General features: G+C 32.6%; 2 protein-coding genes and 2 long non-coding RNA genes across 4 annotated transcripts; all 4 read right to left on the bottom strand.

The window, feature by feature from the left end:
* Positions 1–822: 822 nt before the first annotated feature.
* LOC124437967 (60 kDa SS-A/Ro ribonucleoprotein-like) lies at positions 823–11,369 on the bottom strand. The gene is made up of 10 exons (XM_046987963.1): positions 11,287–11,369; positions 9,881–9,980; positions 8,325–8,388; positions 7,025–7,048; positions 5,430–6,141; positions 4,765–5,044; positions 3,204–4,009; positions 2,048–2,332; positions 1,716–1,952; positions 823–1,202 (listed from the first exon to the last, which is right to left on the bottom strand). Exons 5-10 carry the CDS (start codon positions 5,430–5,432, stop codon positions 900–902), a joined length of 1,914 nt encoding a protein of 637 aa, XP_046843919.1. The 5' UTR covers positions 5,433–6,141; positions 7,025–7,048; positions 8,325–8,388; positions 9,881–9,980; positions 11,287–11,369; the 3' UTR covers positions 823–899.
* Positions 5,501–6,073, bottom strand: LOC124438776 (MAP kinase kinase MKK2/SSP33-like). The gene has a single exon (XM_046988972.1). It carries the CDS (start codon positions 6,071–6,073, stop codon positions 5,501–5,503), a length of 573 nt encoding a protein of 190 aa, XP_046844928.1.
* A 1,849-nt stretch (positions 11,370–13,218) lies between the features above and the next one.
* LOC124438004 lies at positions 13,219–15,295 on the bottom strand. The gene is made up of 2 exons (XR_006945943.1): positions 15,181–15,295; positions 13,219–13,451 (listed from the first exon to the last, which is right to left on the bottom strand). It is a non-coding gene; the product is annotated as an uncharacterized LOC124438004 (long non-coding RNA).
* Positions 15,296–16,944: 1,649 nt separating this feature from the next.
* Positions 16,945–18,290, bottom strand: LOC124437996. The gene is made up of 3 exons (XR_006945936.1): positions 18,076–18,290; positions 17,846–17,953; positions 16,945–16,964 (listed from the first exon to the last, which is right to left on the bottom strand). It is a non-coding gene; the product is annotated as an uncharacterized LOC124437996 (long non-coding RNA).
* Between the last annotated feature and the right edge of the window lie 313 nt (positions 18,291–18,603).

Here is an 18,603-nt window from a genome sequence, read left to right as displayed (position 1 = left end):
ACAAGCCCAGAAATATATAATAAACACTTGCATGTAAAACAATGCATACAACCGCAGGGTTTCGAAAAGTTATGTGTGTGTGCCATGCTAACTGTGTGGTAATTTACAATAGTTAAGCTAGTGTGATAAATTTTTTTAAATTTAATTCGATTTTTTTTTTCTTTAACTGCATCATGTCACCCTCATTGAAAATTTAGCACATCTGTATAAACCAGGTATTCCATTTTTTATCAAATCTTTTAAAAAATGCTCACAATCCAAAAATTGGAAGTTTCTGAACATACATAGCCTTCCGGCTCCTGAGACATTTTTTTCTAGAGCTTAACGATCAAATATTAAGAAAAAATTTGATTGGCACCATGCAAAGACGAGTTGCATTCCAGCGAGTTGTTGTTGACAAAATTATGAGATTAATAACTTGGTTTACTGCATTTATGTTTAATTTGTAGTTTAAATAGCCATCAAAATAAATATAATCTGATAAAAATTCTTCTCTCAAGACGAAAAGCTTATCATTAAATAACTGATAACTCGCAAATAATTGCAAAAATTGTCTTTTGTAAGGAAAGGCATGAGAAATGTGGATAAATTGACAATTTGACTTTGTACAAATAACGAAGTTCATTTGTAGAGATGAATAGACACGGGATTTAGTCCAGACTGTTGGCTATCCTGTTTTTAGTTTTCCCGTGTTTTGCTAAAGTTTTTTTAGGCAAAATGTCATAACAGGGCGATTGACGTTTACAAAATTCATGCCCGCAAACATGCACGAAGCAACTTTGACGACCACATGCAACATTCAAATTGAGCCATCGAAGATTATGAATTTTTGTCATATCATAATGACGATATTCGTTATAGAGAAAAGACAGAAACTAAAGGATGTTCACTAAAAACTTCTAAAGATTCCCCAAGATAAACTCTTTCATCACTTGTGGTGCAGCAGAGTCAAAGCCAGCTATATCAAGCATTCCAGGATCATCTGGGTCAGCAATGGTGAAACCATTTGATGCCATGGCAACCACAATGAGTTTAGCATTATAAATCCCTGAATGCTTACGATATTGTTTTAGAGCCTCCCTTGGAGTAACATCACCATAATATGTTTCAGAGTCTGTGTAAACAATAAAAACATCAATCTTCAATTTGTTGTTGGTGGCATAAAGCATGGGCTGAGTACAGTCTGCATTACCCATTGGAATCTAAAAAATACAATGTAACATTTTTTGCTTTACACTACATACTTGAAATCTTTTGAAAATAAAACAAAGAAGAATCGTTGAAGATGTTGCAATTGCATAACATACAACAAACATGTTTGTAGATGTAGATTGTCAAGGTTAGTAGAGTCCTGAGAAGGACTGTTGTTGTTGATGTTGACTGACGTTTCAACAACCTTAGTGGTAGTCATTTTCAGCATTAAATCGCTACCGCTAATGTTGTCGAAACATCAGTCAACATCAACAAAAACAGTTCTTCTCAGGACTATACTAACTTGGAAGATCTATATTTACAAACATGTAAAGATACTCCCACATTCAAACCATTTACTTTAATACCATGAACAACTTCATAATTACTCGCAAACAATCAACAACTTTACATAAGAGCATTACTGTTCCCGAAAAAATTCTCAAAAATTAAAATTGAAGTTACATTAAATCAATTATGGTAAAGTAGGAGTTATTATGCTCAAATAAATTTAATTTACTCACATTGTTAGCAACATTCAAAACTTCATCCAAATTCATGTTACTGGATATCTCCATTGGAACTATTTCATGACTAAATGCAACAAATTCATGACGTTCTTCTGTTCGTGCTGTCATCATAGCCATTGCAGCAGAAGCCACATGAGGTTTGATTGTACTTGCACCAATACATCTACTGAATTGCATTGAGCCACTTACATCCATGGCTAGCATGTAACTTTTACCTGTTGGTTCAACATTCTAAAATTGTACAAAATAACATTGAAAATGCAAGTTAACAAAAAAAATTAATACCAACTACTTGGTGAAACAAATTGATTTTGTACTCTGTTACCCTTAAATGATAAATAAAATGCTTTCTCCAATGCTTTGGCGATTTCCACATTGGCTTGCCATTCAAGAGAACCTTTCTCACCCTTTCCAGACTTGTATGTTGTCAAAGCTAATAACATGTTAAACGGATGGATACGTGCAATTCTTAGCAGATTCTCGTTTTGCAGTTTATTACAAACATCTTTAACTTGAGGTGATCCTTCAGCAAGCAAGCCAATGGAAGTCATTTTGTTCAAGTTACGTATCATTGCAGTCATTGGCATTTTCTTTAATAGAGAATTCCATACCTAGAAACAAGAGTTTAAGAGTTTGAACAACAAGCTTTCCGAATTTACAGCTTGTAAAATATCCTGTATTTTGCCAAATAAATTACAGCTTATCAATTATTGATTCAGAAACTTCGCAATGATTGTATAATGAATTTCCAATTTATAAATTTAATTTAAGTAAACTGATGGAATACCATAGTTGTCGTACAAATAAAGGGTCCAACATGATGATTATCACTAACCTAAGCAATGACGTTAGAAGTTAGGAAAGCAAACTTAAAAAAAATCAAAAATATGATATAATGCGAAAAAATGCGTCATATGTCTTCCGGGATTAAAGAACACACCTCTATCGACAAAAACTCACACATCTTGAAACACTTCCTAAGTTTCAATCCTCACCTAATTTCAAATTACATTATGACGACGCCTGTTTTACAGTTCTTCGCGCTGACAATTTCTCTTTCACTATTAAAATTAAAGAAGCTCAAATCTGAACTTAATAAGCAGGTTCACCGTGTTAACATCTTTCTTAGTTTGCAAATATATTTTATATTCAATGTTCATTCACTTCACGTATCATCCACTTTTTATATATTAATTACTTGAAAATGATTGAAACTCTACACTTATCTCTATTGTCTGTAAATAACTTATCGAATTTCATGTATAGTATACAACATTTATAGTAACATAGCTCATTTATTTTGTTCGCACTGACGATGGCATAAGATTGCCTAAACATGTTTGCAAGAAAAAAGTTTGTTCTACACATTCAAGTAAAAGAAAAAAATCTCAGCTAAATTTGTAAATCAGTCCAATAAGTTAACACTGCGATGATTACAAGTTCAGAAATGTAAAAAGAAAATGAAAAATGAAATGTTTTTACCTCTTTGGAATTAAACCAACGTGTTGGAATATGTTCTCGAATAAGATTATGTTGATTTATCAGTTCAACCATTCTTGCCTCCTTTTGCAATGTTTTTACTTCTTCAACTGCCCGAAAAAACTCCAACATTGCAATGCTATTCTCTCCAATTGGACGATGTGGAGTTGTCTTATCTTCAGGAAAGAAATATTCAAAAAGCTTCTGCCAGGCATGAACAACATATTTCATTATAACAAACAACTCATCAGAAACATCAGTTTCTTCTGGCTTGAGATGAATTAACCTTGCAACATCCCTATGTGACCATCCTTTAACCTTTTGATATTTGGTGAGATCCATGGCCAGTTTCCATGGATCTTTTTCTTTGTACCATCGTTTTATTGCATTCCTTTGGGCACGACCCCAACCTTTGCCAGGCTTACTCAACACCTTGCAGAACTCAATAAACATAAACAAATGAGTCGAAATTTGACAGATTTTGGTTAAAGCCTTGTATGCTTGTCTTTTTGTGGCAAGATCTCCCTTCCGGGCACAAACAGCGAGAGAAAACACGATGGCCTGCTTTCTTGCAGTTCGTCCTTCAATGCTATACTTCTCTATTTCATTGACAACTTCAACACCCCTTCCTGCTTGCAAAAGATTGGAAAAGACTCGCTTATTTTCTAAGCCTAAAGTTTTTTCGTCAACATAGAAGGTTGGTGTTTCACTTCCCAACACCAAAAAACGACGAAACCTATTCATATCATCAAGTTGATTTTGAGCAACATCTTCGTTCTCTTCCATATCCAATCCATCTTTCAAAAATACTAAATTCGATGTATATGTAAAAAAATAAAAAAAATAAATACTTAACATAACGACTTTCACAAAAAAAACGATAAAATTTTACTAATTTAGTGATTATATCGTCTACCAAGCGGAACCAAAAATATAGTACGTATTGGTAGGTAGTGAGCGCACCCTTAGGTAGGTAGTGAGAGAACAGCTTGGACGCATCTCTTGAATATTGTCACGGAGCCATCATTCAGCCAAATCATCGAAAATAAAACTACTTTTGGTGCTTAATGGATATCCCTAATTCAATGACTAGACATATAATCATATCCTTTCAGACAAACACATCAGCTCTTCTTTTCGTTTTACCACATCATTTTGCTTATGTTTAATTCTTACTCTCCTAAAAGCCTAAGATTTATGATTTAAGAGTGACAAAATGTCTTCACTTTTCTTTCCATTGATTTCTTCAAGTTGTTTAACAAACTTGGTATCTAAGAATGCATGGTTGCAAGGGTAATTTGAAATAAAGAAATGTTATAAGGCTGCCAAAAAGACCAACTTTACCCCAAATGAGAAATAATGAAATAGTGAACGTCTTGACACCATGCATAAAATACATAAAACTAAAAGAAGTTGAGAGTTGTGAGAGGATAATTGAAAACTCAAAACTAAAATAATAATTACCAGAAATAAACATCAAAATAGTACATCCTAAGAAACGAATGTACGATTACGGTGAAAATGACAATTAAGTTTGGACAATATAGTGTCATGGAACCATTACCTTGTGAATGTTTCACCTCCAGTTGGTTCCCCATATCACACAGCATGTTAATTTTCTCTTCGTCTGATTGTAGATAAGGGTGCTTTAATGCCTTATCGGCAGATGGCCTGTTTCCTGGTTGTCGTTGTAGCATCCATGAAAGAAGATCTTTAAGTTGAACATCCTTGATTTCTTCCAAACCAACGGGTTTTCCCTCCAACATGTTTTGTAGTCTATACGCCTCAGGTCCAAAAGGATGTTTTCCCTTTGTTGCAACATAATAAGCCACCATTCCGGCATTCTATTTTCAATAAAAAAATGTCATAAACAGTCAGTGGTGGATACTAAAACCTTAAAGATTGAATTTATTTGTGATTTGCAGAACTCTACAATAAATGTGCAGCTTAAAAAAATCTAAAAAATTTTCTCCAAATAGAATCGTAGCCATTTATATGTATCAAAAGCAATCTAAATAAGGAACATACAATTGTAACTGTGACACGTTTATCAAAAATTAATTTATTTCTATTTAAATTTATAGGTTGACACTATATGACGATGCAATCGAAGTAAAGAAAAAAATTGAGACAAAATCAGTATCACTACCAAATACCAATATTTAATTAAATGCAAACACAACATTGAGCTGTAGTTGGACATCTAGTTCTACTACTTCAAGAACCTACCATAACATCAGACTCTTTTTTGTAACGAACTTTATCAATTGATTCATCTGATGCGTCATATGACTCTGGAGCTATCCAATATTAGCTCCTCTTTGTATGCTCCGATATGTCGAAGTTTCATCAGATAACATATGACTTATACCAAAGTCAGCGATTAAAAAATTTCCTTGTACATCTCGAAGAACGTTCGAGGGTCTTAAATCCCGATGAAGAATAGGACGCTCACCGCTGTGAAGGTGAACTAGACCATTTAAGATCTGAATAAGAACTTTAGGAACGACTTTTTGAAGATCTTGCCAAGAAGACGATTTCACATAACTCTCTAAAGATTCTTCACACAAATCTAATATCATGTACAAATACTCTTCGTCAAGGTTCTCTTTTAAACCCCAAAAATTCACAACATAATTTGAACGCTTTGCATTCAACTCATTAAAAATTTCTTTTTCTCGATTGGCAAAGTCATTGCCGCTATCTTTGGGTATTCGCTTTACTGCTTTTCCATAACCATTATTTCCCAGGGCGAGGTAAACACGGGTTCCATCACTTCCCTTGCCAAGCAAAAACTCCTTCATGAAGATTACACGGAATTCATTGAGCAGTGTAACTTTTTCTGGATGTTTGCGTCCATATTCCTCCATCATTTTAAACTTTTCCTTATGTATTAATGATTTATCAAAACATTTCCATGGTTGACGCAACAATTCTTGAACTTAAAGGAGAAGTACAAATCAGGAACGATTAAAAAAGGACTGATAACTTCATCAATTCACAGTTTTATTTGTTTTGGCAATATCACATAACATATAACATTGCTGTGTTTTCAGGATGAGAAAACACGGATGTTTTTACTTTGATATGGAAATTACATTTACTCCGGTAGAAATGAGTTGGTCATCATACAATTCACGCGCAATAATCAACGTTCCACGATTAGTTCATTGTATGACTATACCAACCTCTAACTCAATAAAGCCAGTGGCGGATCTAGGTTACGTCAAAACAAATTGCTGCAGCTCATGCTTGGATATATTTCCATTTCCAAATACATAGAGGCAAGTCCATTGATAAAGTTTAATTTTTTTGAAATTCAAATTCAATAGTTTTGGTTTGAATATATTTTGAATTTAAAATTTTGAAATTAGCATCTATTATTCATTTTGAAAAAAACGCTAGATCTGCTAAACTAGATTGAGCAATTCTGCAAAAGATAAAACACACATCCTATTCACATTAACATAAAACATGAAATTTAGTATCTGAATATTATGACCAAAAATCCTCTTAAAATAAATTGAATTTACTCAATGATCTCTACAAATGTTACAAAGCAATGATCCCTTCAATAACTGACTTTGTTTTAACTGGGAAAAAAAAGAAATAGTTAAGATGGTTGCTTACGACATGCTGAACTTTACGTTCAGACACTTACATTTTTATGCATGCAATGAAAAGAATTTTTAATTCATTTAAAGTCATTAAAAAATTCTGAAAATTGAAAAAATTTACACAGCATTTTCTAACTCAAGCAATTGAGAGAAGTAAAAAAATTAATCATAATCTTTACGAAACTGAAAATAATTCGTTATACCAACCTTCCAAACATTGTTTTCCCTCTTCTGCATAATGAAAAATAAATATCAAAATAATATTAAATGTTATATTGTTATAGTGACAAGCAAATAGAGCATTTTTTGTTTTATTTATAACACAACAATTTAATTTAATGGTCTCTTTATCATGAACTATGAACAATGTTAATGTATGGACTTCTTTTAAGATTTGGTCGCATCATAATGCCACACCGACTATAAATATAAGAAAATATAAAAATTACAGAACCACAAATTACAATTTTCCATTATAAAAAGTATTTTTGATTGGTTTTTCTCTTCAACAATAACATGTTTGTTTCTGTATTGATTACGAAGAAAATATCCATTGGTCAAGATATTGGTCGTCTCATAAGTAATGATGTAATATGTGGAAACAAATGAAAGTATTTTTATATATAGCTATCATTATACTTTTAAGGTTATTGTAGACAAACATATAGTTTGTACAATCAATTTTGAAAACAACAATTTTATTATCGTCGTGTGCAAGCGCAATAGCAAAAAATTATTTTAGTTGCAACACAGTGAATGTTGAGAACGTTTGATTTATTGAGAATGTTGAGAACGCTTTGGTTAATTGCGAATTATCAATATGAACATAAAAGCCCAACATAACACTTTTAAAAAAGCCATCACAATAGTAAAATAAAGAACTTTATCCCACTGGTACACGTATCTGCATACTATATGGACTCCCTAAAATTCATAAATCCTCCATTCCTCTAAGAGCAATTTTATCTAGTATTGACAACTACTCCTACAAGCTAGCCAAATTATTTATTCCTTTCCTTACACCAATCTCCGCCAGCTCCCATGTTATCAAGGACTCTTTCTCTTTTTTCCAAGATCTTTTACACAGTGACATTAACGCCAATAACATTGTGATGGCGAGCTTTGATGTTAAATCATTGTTCACCAACATCCTAGTTGATGAAACAATCGCTATAATAACTAATCACCTCTTCTCCAATAACACGTCCTTTCAAGGCCTTCATCGTTCACAATTCACTCAACTTCTCTCCCTCTCCGTCAAAAACTGTCATTTCATCTTTAATGGTCAAGTTTATTAACAGATTGATGGTGTGGCTGAGGGCACCCCCTAGGCACTCTATTTGCTAACATATTTATGTCCTTCAATGAGAATTCATGGCTTCACAATGATATTTATCTTACCATGTTTTCAATCAACCTATTAGTGGAGGCACTGAGATGAAAAACTCTATAATACAGCCTCTGTTGAGAGTTCGTAGATTTGAGTAACGAGAGTCTTAAACGTTACCTTTTGGAAAGCATTTGCCTTGATCCATTTGAGTCGCATGCAAAAAAGATCAAAACTAAAAAATCTGTAATCATAAAATTTATGTATTAAGACGGTACGACAATTGTTCAAAAAGCAAAAAATTAAAAGAGTGCAAAATCTCATTGTGAGGCACGATACCATAAACATGATCTAATCAAATCTGATTACAACCATTAACAATTTTGAGATAACATGCACTAAAAAATATTTGACAGTTGCATGACATCTCAAAATGATATGTGGAAATTCCGTTTAGTTTTAGAAGCAGTTTAAATTTATTTTATGCTAAGTTTAATTCACACGACATAAACAAACCAAGTTAAGCCTTGGTTTAGCTCAACCCATGTCGAATGAATTAAACCCAGACCTAACCTGAATCAGTAGTGTTCACACACCAAAAATGACAAACGTGGGTTCATTTGAACCTGGGTTGAATCCAGATTAATTTATGTCGTGTGAATTATGCTCTAGTTTCCATTAACTTATAGTTTGTTATATTTTACTTGTAATGAAAAATGAACTCGTGTATACTTTGTTGAATAATATCCTGATTGGTATTAATGGACATTAAAGAGTAGAAATGTAATGTAGGAAATTCAATAACAACCTCAGCTGCGAAAAAAATACCGTTAGACACACAAATATTTGAGAATTTAAGAATAGTGCGTTTCCCATATGCAATTAACAAACAATATTCTCGTGTGCTCCAGGTAAAGACGCCTTCTTTAAATAAACTTAAAAGAGTGCAAACTTTTTGGCAAATATAGTTTTACAGTATTTCTAATTGATTGTACAAAAAAAGTGGAAAGGTTTGCTAGCAAAACTGACCTTGATTTTGCATCAGTGATGGTAGATAAAAATTTTCGATTAACAAAAAAGCAACGAAAGAAACAGTAACTAATTTAAAACCATGGCCCGTTGTTGCCTCCACCTTTTTAGTGAGCAATATGCAACAGCGTTTCTTAAAAGCTCTTTTCCACTCATCGCAAAATGCTCTCGCTGCGAGGTTGAAAGTCTGTTCGCGAGATCAAAAATTTTTGTTCAATTAATTTAACTATGCTGCAGGTCATAGTAAGCTCGCTACGAGTAACTCGCAGGCACTCGAGCTTGCGAGTACGTTTTGAGATGAGTGGAAAAGAGCCTTTAGGCCACTAAACACACTGTTTCCCAGAGGTGCTGTAAAATAGTTATAAGTATGTTACAAAGTATTCAGAAAGCATTTAGCTACTACACTTAGTTGATTCAATTTTATATTTTGCGTTCATTACAGCGTAGATACATGCTTCATAGCGATTAGTCCGGAATCGTTAGATTAGAGGATCTCAAGATTGAGTTGAATTAGCATTTATAGTGATTTTAAGAACTTATAAAAAAATGCATAACGCCACGACTCATTATTGCGACAAATGTGACGTATAGCCATGATTTTTATTTTGCGCCGTAAAACTTAATTTTACAAGGTAAGTTATTATGCAAGTAAAAATTGCATAATATTGAAAATTGCATTTATTGTATATATCTGTACTATAAATTACCTTTACAAGCTTTCAAGATTCATCGGGTAAGTCTATAGCTACGCCTTTTATGTCGGGCAAAATGGGCTGTCACCCTTCAAAGTCTGTACCCTGCCTTCATCTAGGCCACAAAAGATAAAATTTTCCTCTGGTCGATTACATAGCAAATGTTCATAACTTCTATTTAACTATGTAAACAAGTTATTTCCATGACCCTAATGTAGGAAATTTAAGTATATTCTATAAAGATTGCACATACAAGAATTTTGGACGGCACTGTGTATAGATAGTATTCAAGATCATAACTCTTATAAGTAGTCAGATATTAAAGGTACTTTCCAATATGTTTTAAACATGTCAAAGTGAAGACCGACAAGTGCCGCTATCATATAATACATGATGCAATAGAGCTAATATAATGTTGGTGAAAACTGCGTGCAATTCATGTCTAAGCTATAAAAGATAAATGTACGACCATATATTAATCATATCGCAATCATATTGCATAGAAATACAATTGTGAGAGAACAAGTCATTTTAAAATATTCGGCATTATTTGACTTAATGTTTTAGGTTGCCATTGCATGCAAGTGTCTAATGAACCGGTAACTCTGGCCGAGCGACTGTGGCTACCTTCACTTTTAAAAAGACGATATTCGCCGACAGTCTTGAACATTTGTTGAAGTTGTGATTGACTTAACATTCACCAAGACTATCAATGCTCTCTTAAATATAAAGCTCCCTATTCAAACGGCTATTAACATGCAAACGACAAACTTGAACAGTAAGTTGATTTAAATGCTGGAAAATCCAGGTAATTTTTCATTTAAAGAACTCTCTAACAGTTGTTAGTCACTTGATCAAATAATTAAAAAAGTAACTGTTCTTTTTTGTAATTTTTTTTATAAATTTTCCCGAAACCGGTCTTCCCATGCAAAAAATTTGCTTGCGTGTCCATTTCCGCCTACGTAGTTCAAACAACTTTGTCATGACGAATGAACAATATAAATTTTTAATACACAAGCTAACAAAGTTGCTCAGATTATACGAACTCAAAAATAGCCTTGTTATAAGGCTTTTTTATATGCATAACTTTACTTGTGGGTAAAAATGCAAAAAAAACTGAAGCTTAGTGAATCGTTTGGAATTGTTTTAGTCGGAATAGTAAAATCATTTGATCCTTTCCAATTTTCCGTGATTTGTAGAAATCTATTCCAATACGATTAAAAATATAGTATTGGGATTTGAACACATCGAAAGTACAAATTTATGGTGATAGAAAGTCAAATTCATGGTGATAAAATCAAACGTTTGACGCAATGGAATTTGAACATTGTCATTACATATACTCAAAGAATTCGCAAATTTTTATTGCAAAGCGTACCAGTGTTAAATCATAAAGAGAATACGATACAAATAAAACTTACAATAATTTCAGTGCATGTTCCACTACTTAAAGTTTTTGCTTCGTCTGATGAGAATCAACTATCAAAATAATACGTATGACTTGTTTTGCATCGCGTATAAATATAATCTTTGGACAATGGAGCATTTCTTTAAAACATTCCATATTTTGTCTTGGCGGAAAAGGGAAACGGGGGGGACGGGGGGAAGGTAGAATAAATGAATTTGTGAATGATTTAATTGATATTTTATATCCACATAGAACTTGGAATCTGAAGTTAACGAATACACCGTAGCAATGCAGCAGCTATTATTAAAATAAAACCAAAAATAAATCAACTTCATTTTAACAGATCTCACCTCTAAATTTTCTTCATATGATTCATTATTATTTTCTTGATCTGATTGATTTCTTTCTTCAAAAATTTACCTCTCTTTAACGTTCTCTTCAACGTTTCTTTTAATTCTATCTTCGGCACGCGATGTTCAATCCAGAAATTACGAACGCACGTTCTTTTCTTTCTTCCTCGTTTTTCTCATCATTTTATAAACGCTTTTAATGAAAAAATCACAGACATTTAATGACTGTAGACAATATGAAGTCAAAAATAGAACAGGCTCAGAGTTTTGATTAGAGCAAGCAACATTAAATTTACTTCACCTTGTTGTAAGAAGCAAATTTTCAAAGCTCTTCTAAAACTTGTGGTTGTAAATTCTTTGCTCCAAATAAATACAGGATTTTTGACAAGCCTATTATGAAACGCTGGAGGTGTTTCCACTGTAAATTTCGCATAGGAAATGTGTGCATCGTTTATGTGTAAAAACAATATTCTTTCCAAACATTCTCACAGAAAAACAATGAAGTGAACGACACTTGCCTGTTTCAAAAAATGTCAGAGCTTATCAGCATGCCTAGGAACATAAACTTTACGTCTTTAATTTATTCTTACGTAAATAGTCTTTTTAAAATTTTTGTCAAGCCGCCTCCCGAGACCCACCATTACACTTCTACATATGGTACCACATGGGACAGTTCATGGACATGGATATGAAATAGCTCAGGTTTCACACATAAACAGGTTTTCATATTTTTACAGGGGTAGTGCTAAACATCATAGGTGGTAAAAAAAGGAAGTGACATAAGACAAAGTAAGGGCTAAATTTCAGGGGCGGTTTGATAGTGAAGCAACCAAAGGTAGTGTAGTAAGCTGAAACAGTGCACAGAAAAACTCAATTCAACTGTACTACTGATGTGTTTTGCTCAAAACTGAGGGAGTTAAAATTTTTGTTTAGAGGTGTGAAAAACCTATCTAGGGGGGGGGGAGGTGTAGCAAAACTAGTAATCGCATTCATTTCAAAACAATGTTATTGTGATATGGACAAACGAACTTCTGCCAAATATTCTTGTTTTTGCTGTCCAGTTAGAAAAGGAAACAACAGAGCACATTTTGCAAAAATGACATGACTCAGGTTTGAGATTTCACCACTGGAAATGGGTTTCACTGTTTCACACCAATCCATCTCAGTCAAAATATCAAAATATATAGCTTCATGTGTTATAATCACTGGTCATAAAAAACATCTTCTCGTACAATCAATATTAGTTATCTCAAATCTAGAACAATGTATTTCAAGGGACGAAAAAATGCGTGGCTATAAGGTAAACATGTCATTATTAAGCATACAGTTACATAAAGAAAAGATTTATGTCGGGTACTTTTTGGTTGATGATCATTTTTCAATGACTTATTGTGTATATCTAGTTGCACATTACCGTTACACTTACAGTATGTCGCAAATATATAAATTTTGTTTGGAATTATAACTGGTCAGATAATTCATCTGTAAACTGTAATTATGCTAATACATATTTTTAATTTTGTATATCTTATACACTATAAATAGGTTTGACATATACTGAATTAAATGGAATTAATTACCCGCTTCCTGCTTCCATAATACGGATTGTACAATTGAGCTTGGAACATTTGTACCTAAACATTGTTATCTACAGTGAAAATATCATGTATACTTGTAGCATTCACGATAAAAGGTCTTTGAACGTGGCATCCTTGATTTCCTTCAATCCAACTGGGTTTCCATTCAAAATGTTGTCCAGTCTATGCCGTTCATGTCCAAAAGGATGTTTTCTTTTTGTTGCCACACAATAAGCCACCATTCCTGCATTCTATTTTCAAAAAAAGGCACTGTTATAGTATGCTGTTTGATCATACACCAACCCCTATACGATGTACCTGTCGTTGTAATTTCGGCTTTTAGTCTTTTCACACAAAAATAAACAATGAAAACATTATTTTTATGTTCACACATGCAAGTAAACTGAATGCAGTGTTTATTTGCTTCAGAAAATAACAAGCTAAAAGTTAGCTAAATATGATAGCGGTATTTTGCAATAGAAAAAGACAACATAAATGTCACATGTTATTCACATGATAGGTTGACTGTCTCACAGTCAAGTATGTTGTTAAAAAATAGGTACGCATTGCGTACATGTGGTAAAATAATAAACACAGTACATTTTACATTAAATATGATTGACACCAAATACGTTTGAGATTTAAAAAATTTGTGCTTTGTGCTCATTGATCACTCAAATGACCCAGTAGCTTTCTAACCTATTCTGCATTTACCAAACGCACCTTACTTAGATCGCATGTCACGTGACTATACTCACAGTAAGAAAAGTGAAATCTCCAAGATTTCTTAGAAATTTTGATGATTAATTTAATATAATTTTCACCAAAGACCAATTTCACTATAAATACTCGTCAACAACTGTTTTAAAACACTTTTCTGACGCGAATATCTTCCACACAACCGATAATTCAAAACCATTACGACTTTTTTGTTTCACACATATATATGATAGCCATATTTCCGACGATACAGTGACGATTGTAATTAGTAAGCAATGTTTAATATTTGAAAGCTAGTTAGAAAGCTTTGCACATTTCAAGTGATCGTAAGTACTTAAAATGTATTTCCTGCTGACTTTCAATTACTTTGACTACTGACACGTATCATATTACATAAGTTTCATTGTCAATCTACGTTATATAAATCCTACACAAATAATAGTTGTAACTCTTAAAATAGTCAAAAGCAAAATAAATGTCTTTGTGGCTTTCATTCAACTGATTAACTCGCCAACAGACAAGGGTGATCTGCGAACCAAAGAGTTTACAAGCAAGGCTAATAAGTACAGAACCGGACTATAATTATGAAAAGTTATGATCGCCAACCAAGCCTGCATTTGTATATTATAAATCATTTGCTAAATTTATGAATCGATTTCATGTTTCACTCCGTATGAATGGATCACTAAAGGTCGTACATGTGTATGTTTTATAATATTAGGGCCGCGTTGTTTTCTGATTAGCTAATATGCCTTCAACAATTTTTTGTCGATTGCAAATAACTTTTGTTTCATCGTTTGAACGAGGATAAACGTTTTACATAATGTAAATATTTCGATGTATTTAATACACATTGAAAAGTATTATGCGTTCAGATTCATTGTCACAATGATAACTATACTACTCAGTTCAATCTACAATAAATAATTGCCGTAAATTCTCGATCACAATGCACTAATGAGCAATCGAGATACCAAATATAACCAAAATATAAATACAGTTATTCTCAACGAGTTATTCTCAACAAGTTTTCCAACGTTAATCGACACATATGATAGCAAATTTTTAACGAGAAATTAGCTATAAAACCAAATTTTATACAGTAACAATTTTGGGAAAAGTTGTTGGTTTAAAGTTACAACTTAAATATAATATACACATTGTCAAATAAATGTGTCTAGTAAAAATTCACAATCATAAATTACCATTTATCATTTGCTGAGAATCACGGTCTGAAAAGCTAGGGTCTTTAACTCTAACCTTCTAAAGTATCCGAGTCTTTGACATCGCTTTCTGAAAAGCTCGGGTCTATAACCAGACTATCGAAGAAGTCATTTTTTTCATCCATGGAGTGGCAAAAGAAGTCAAAACCAAAAAATCTGCAATCATCAAAAACTATTTGTAAGTGCAGTACGATAAATATCATTTACGCTGAATTTGAATAAAATGAAAGTTAAAACAGAGCGAAATTTTTACATAAAATGTCACAGTTACCACATGGTTTAAACAGTTCTAAAACAATAAACTGTACAATGTACATTTCAATAAAATTCTTGGATAATTATACTTTAGGTGTTATTTAGACCAAATATATGTGAAGACTCTCTTAAAACTCAAATGAAGTTTCATCTTTACAGCAACATATCCCTTTGATTTAAAACAAATTAAATGCGTTGCACTTAAACAATTAAAAAAATCATAATTGCACAGTGTTAATTGTGATGCATGGTTCTTTAGTCAGATAGATATGAATGACATCACTGAACTGTGTATATATTTGCTATAATTGTGATTAGTTAAAATTCACACAAACTGGGAATACTGTATGAAACATAAACCAGAGTTATACTTATTCTCCCTCGCAAGTGATCATTGACATGCAAACGTCAAACTAGATGCACTGTATTAAATCAAATGTTGGTGAATCCAGATAATTTCTGTTTAATCGTCTAAAAATTCGCAGTCGTCAAACAATCGAAGACGAAGTAAATTTTTCATACAAATGATTAGAACAGCGTCTACTTCTGCCGACGTACATAGTTCATAACATTTTGTAATGAAGAAGAGTTAAGGTATAATACACGTTGTGAAAGTTTCAGAAATGATAAAAGTCAAGATCTCATACGTCTGTAATTTTACTTCTTGGCAGAAAAACGCAGCAAAAAACATTACAATTCAATGGAATTGTTTTAGTTTTAATAGTCTGGATCACTCAAATATTTTGTTCAATGATATGTAGAAAATCTTTCCTTATAACAACATAATCTGACAATTTTGATAAGGAGAAATAAATAACATGAAGAAAGTCTTGACAGTTAAATTTAACGTGTGACGCAATATAATTTTTTCTTGTTATACGTACGTACTGAAAGAATTCACAAATTCCAGTTTATTATAAACGTGTCAGTCTTTTATCATGTGAAGAACACAATACAGCTAAGTCTGGAAAACTTACAGATAACTCCCCAGTCGGTAATGAGTATTCAGAAAACACTGACTTCAATACCGTTCTCTTTCAGATTAGAACCATCAATCGTTATACTTTGTTATGCATGTCGTCATACAAAAATGTTATTTTAAAAATGCAAGAATTTCAAAAGAACACAGCATGAAACACATACTACATGTTCTTTAGGAAGAGAAGGGCACTGATTGGATAATTCTTAAAATTTCTCAATGAAATGTCATATGTGTATGTATTTAAAAAAAGATTTCAGTAACATACACATTAAGCAACAGTGCTCTTCTTGTGTGTCATGTGTGAACCAGAAACTTCATAAGGTCCACATAGCCAAGTAACACTAAAAAACAGCATAAAAGTAAAATCTTTTTTTCATTTAATCTTACTGCCTATAGCACATCAGTGATTATAATCTGGGATGAATAGAAACTTGCTCAGGAATTGAGCCAGACTGAAAGCTTGGTTGTGCAGTGTAAATGTTTTCAAACTTAAAGCTAAAATACATTTCAGGGACATATACATTTAAGAAGTGATCTTCTTGTTTGAGCCAGCAACTCCATATTGTCCACATGGCCAAGTAACACTAAACAGCATAAAAATAAAATCTTAATTTCTATTTAGCTTTACTATCTAGAGCATGTCAGTGATTATAATATATAATAAATAGAAATTGGCCCAGTGGCATAAAAGGATTGACAGTTTGATTATGCAGTAAAAACAACAGATTTCTATAAACAGAAACAATGCTAAACTGACCAAACTGGCAGGCTTTCTACACCAAACATGTTGTAACCTTTAATGGTAATAAGTAAACAAATACAAATCTATCTTGGTGACAGTTTTCAAAAGCACAAAGTAAAACTTGCTTGAAACAAAAGAAACACTTTAACTTTTGTAAAGCTATCCGCAATCCAAAATCCAACCCTACCATGATGTATGATTATACAGGTATACATCCCAAGTGAAGGAGTCACAATTGTACTGTGGTGATAGCTGGGAGAGCACATTGTTAATAACACATTGTATATAACCATACATGTATTCTATATTCATACATCAGTTCATTTGTACACCTTTAAAAAATGCCATCAAATATTACAAGCAACTTAGAAATGATCAACAATCATTCTTTCAAATGGGAATCTTACAGAAGACAAAAAGAGATGTACAAAAATTTACAGAAGAAGAAATTCAATCACAAACAAGGTTGGAAGTAGAAAAAAACATTTTCGCTTCATCATTATTAATAATCATGAAAGTGTTCAACATATGCAGATGATAAGATGGCGAAATTATTTTGATCTACAACTAAGAATGCCTAAGGTATGCCTTTTGTTAGTGATAACGCTTCTTTCCAAATTCAATCAAAACTGGCAAATCAATCTTGTTCAAAAAGGCATGCAGTTGGTTCATAAGAAACATTCATACAATATTAATTAATCAGAACTCAATAAAGACACAAACCCTCATTTTCCTAAAAAGCAACAAAAACGAGATCATGTATATACTGGTGAGACAATAACTAAATCCTGTTGCAATTACAGAAGGAGGAATGTCTTCAAGAGTATTGACCTGAAAGTAAAGCAAATATTAGATTTAAACAAAAGGCATATTTCTTGTTAGACACACAAGTTTCATGTCCTTAATAAGTAAGTAACCAAAATTTCTTGGCAATTTGCACACAAACCACCAACCTTATCTTGAGTTTCAAGGAAATAATCACGAACAGAGCATCCTAACACTTCTTCAATTTTTTTCCCAACAAACATCCTTGAAATACTAGAAAGAGATCCTATGACCAATGGTAATATCTGACATCTAAACTTTTCGTAAAATTTTGATGCCAATTGTTAACGTCACGATTTTCATGTCATTTTCATTTTGTATGTGTTTGGTGCATAGTTTGGTGTTACAATACAAAATATAAATCATTGTTAAATCCACTTATAATAAATCTTATAAAATGTGCGTATATTTATCTTACGAAGTGGCAAAAATATAAAAAATTATTTCATATTTACATCGGGTTTCAGGCATTGAGTTCTATAATAACTGGAGCGGCTATCTCAAGCGCGGCCTTAGATATCTGGTGACGCCAAAAAAATGGCGGATTTCGTCCTTTGCCGCTGAGATTTACCGAAATTGACCGCTTTTCCGAAAATTTCACAATTTCCCACTCCCTCCTGAGGAAAGAGTGAAGAAAATGTATGTGTGTATTTGGG

The sequence above is a fragment of the Xenia sp. Carnegie-2017 genome, unplaced genomic scaffold (genome assembly GCF_021976095.1).
Source record: "Xenia sp. Carnegie-2017 unplaced genomic scaffold, XeniaSp_v1 HiC_scaffold_19, whole genome shotgun sequence".
In the NCBI taxonomy this organism is placed as follows: Eukaryota; Metazoa; Cnidaria; class Anthozoa; order Malacalcyonacea; family Xeniidae; genus Xenia; species Xenia sp. Carnegie-2017.
Note: the sequence above shows the minus strand (reverse complement) of the source record. Positions and strands in the feature narration are given on the sequence as shown.

Coding starts and splice junctions, on each gene's coding strand:
- LOC124437967 (XM_046987963.1), bottom strand. Junction 4,010..4,764: donor GGAGGTGAAACATTCACAAG/GTAATGGTTCCA, acceptor CATCGAATTTAG/TATTTTTGAAAGATGGATTG. Junction 1,953..2,047: donor CATTTTATTTATCATTTAAG/GGTAACAGAGTA, acceptor GTACAATTTTAG/AATGTTGAACCAACAGGTAA.
- LOC124438776 (XM_046988972.1), bottom strand. CDS start 6,073: ATGATGGAGGAATATGGACGCAAACATCCAGAAAAAGTTACACTGCTC.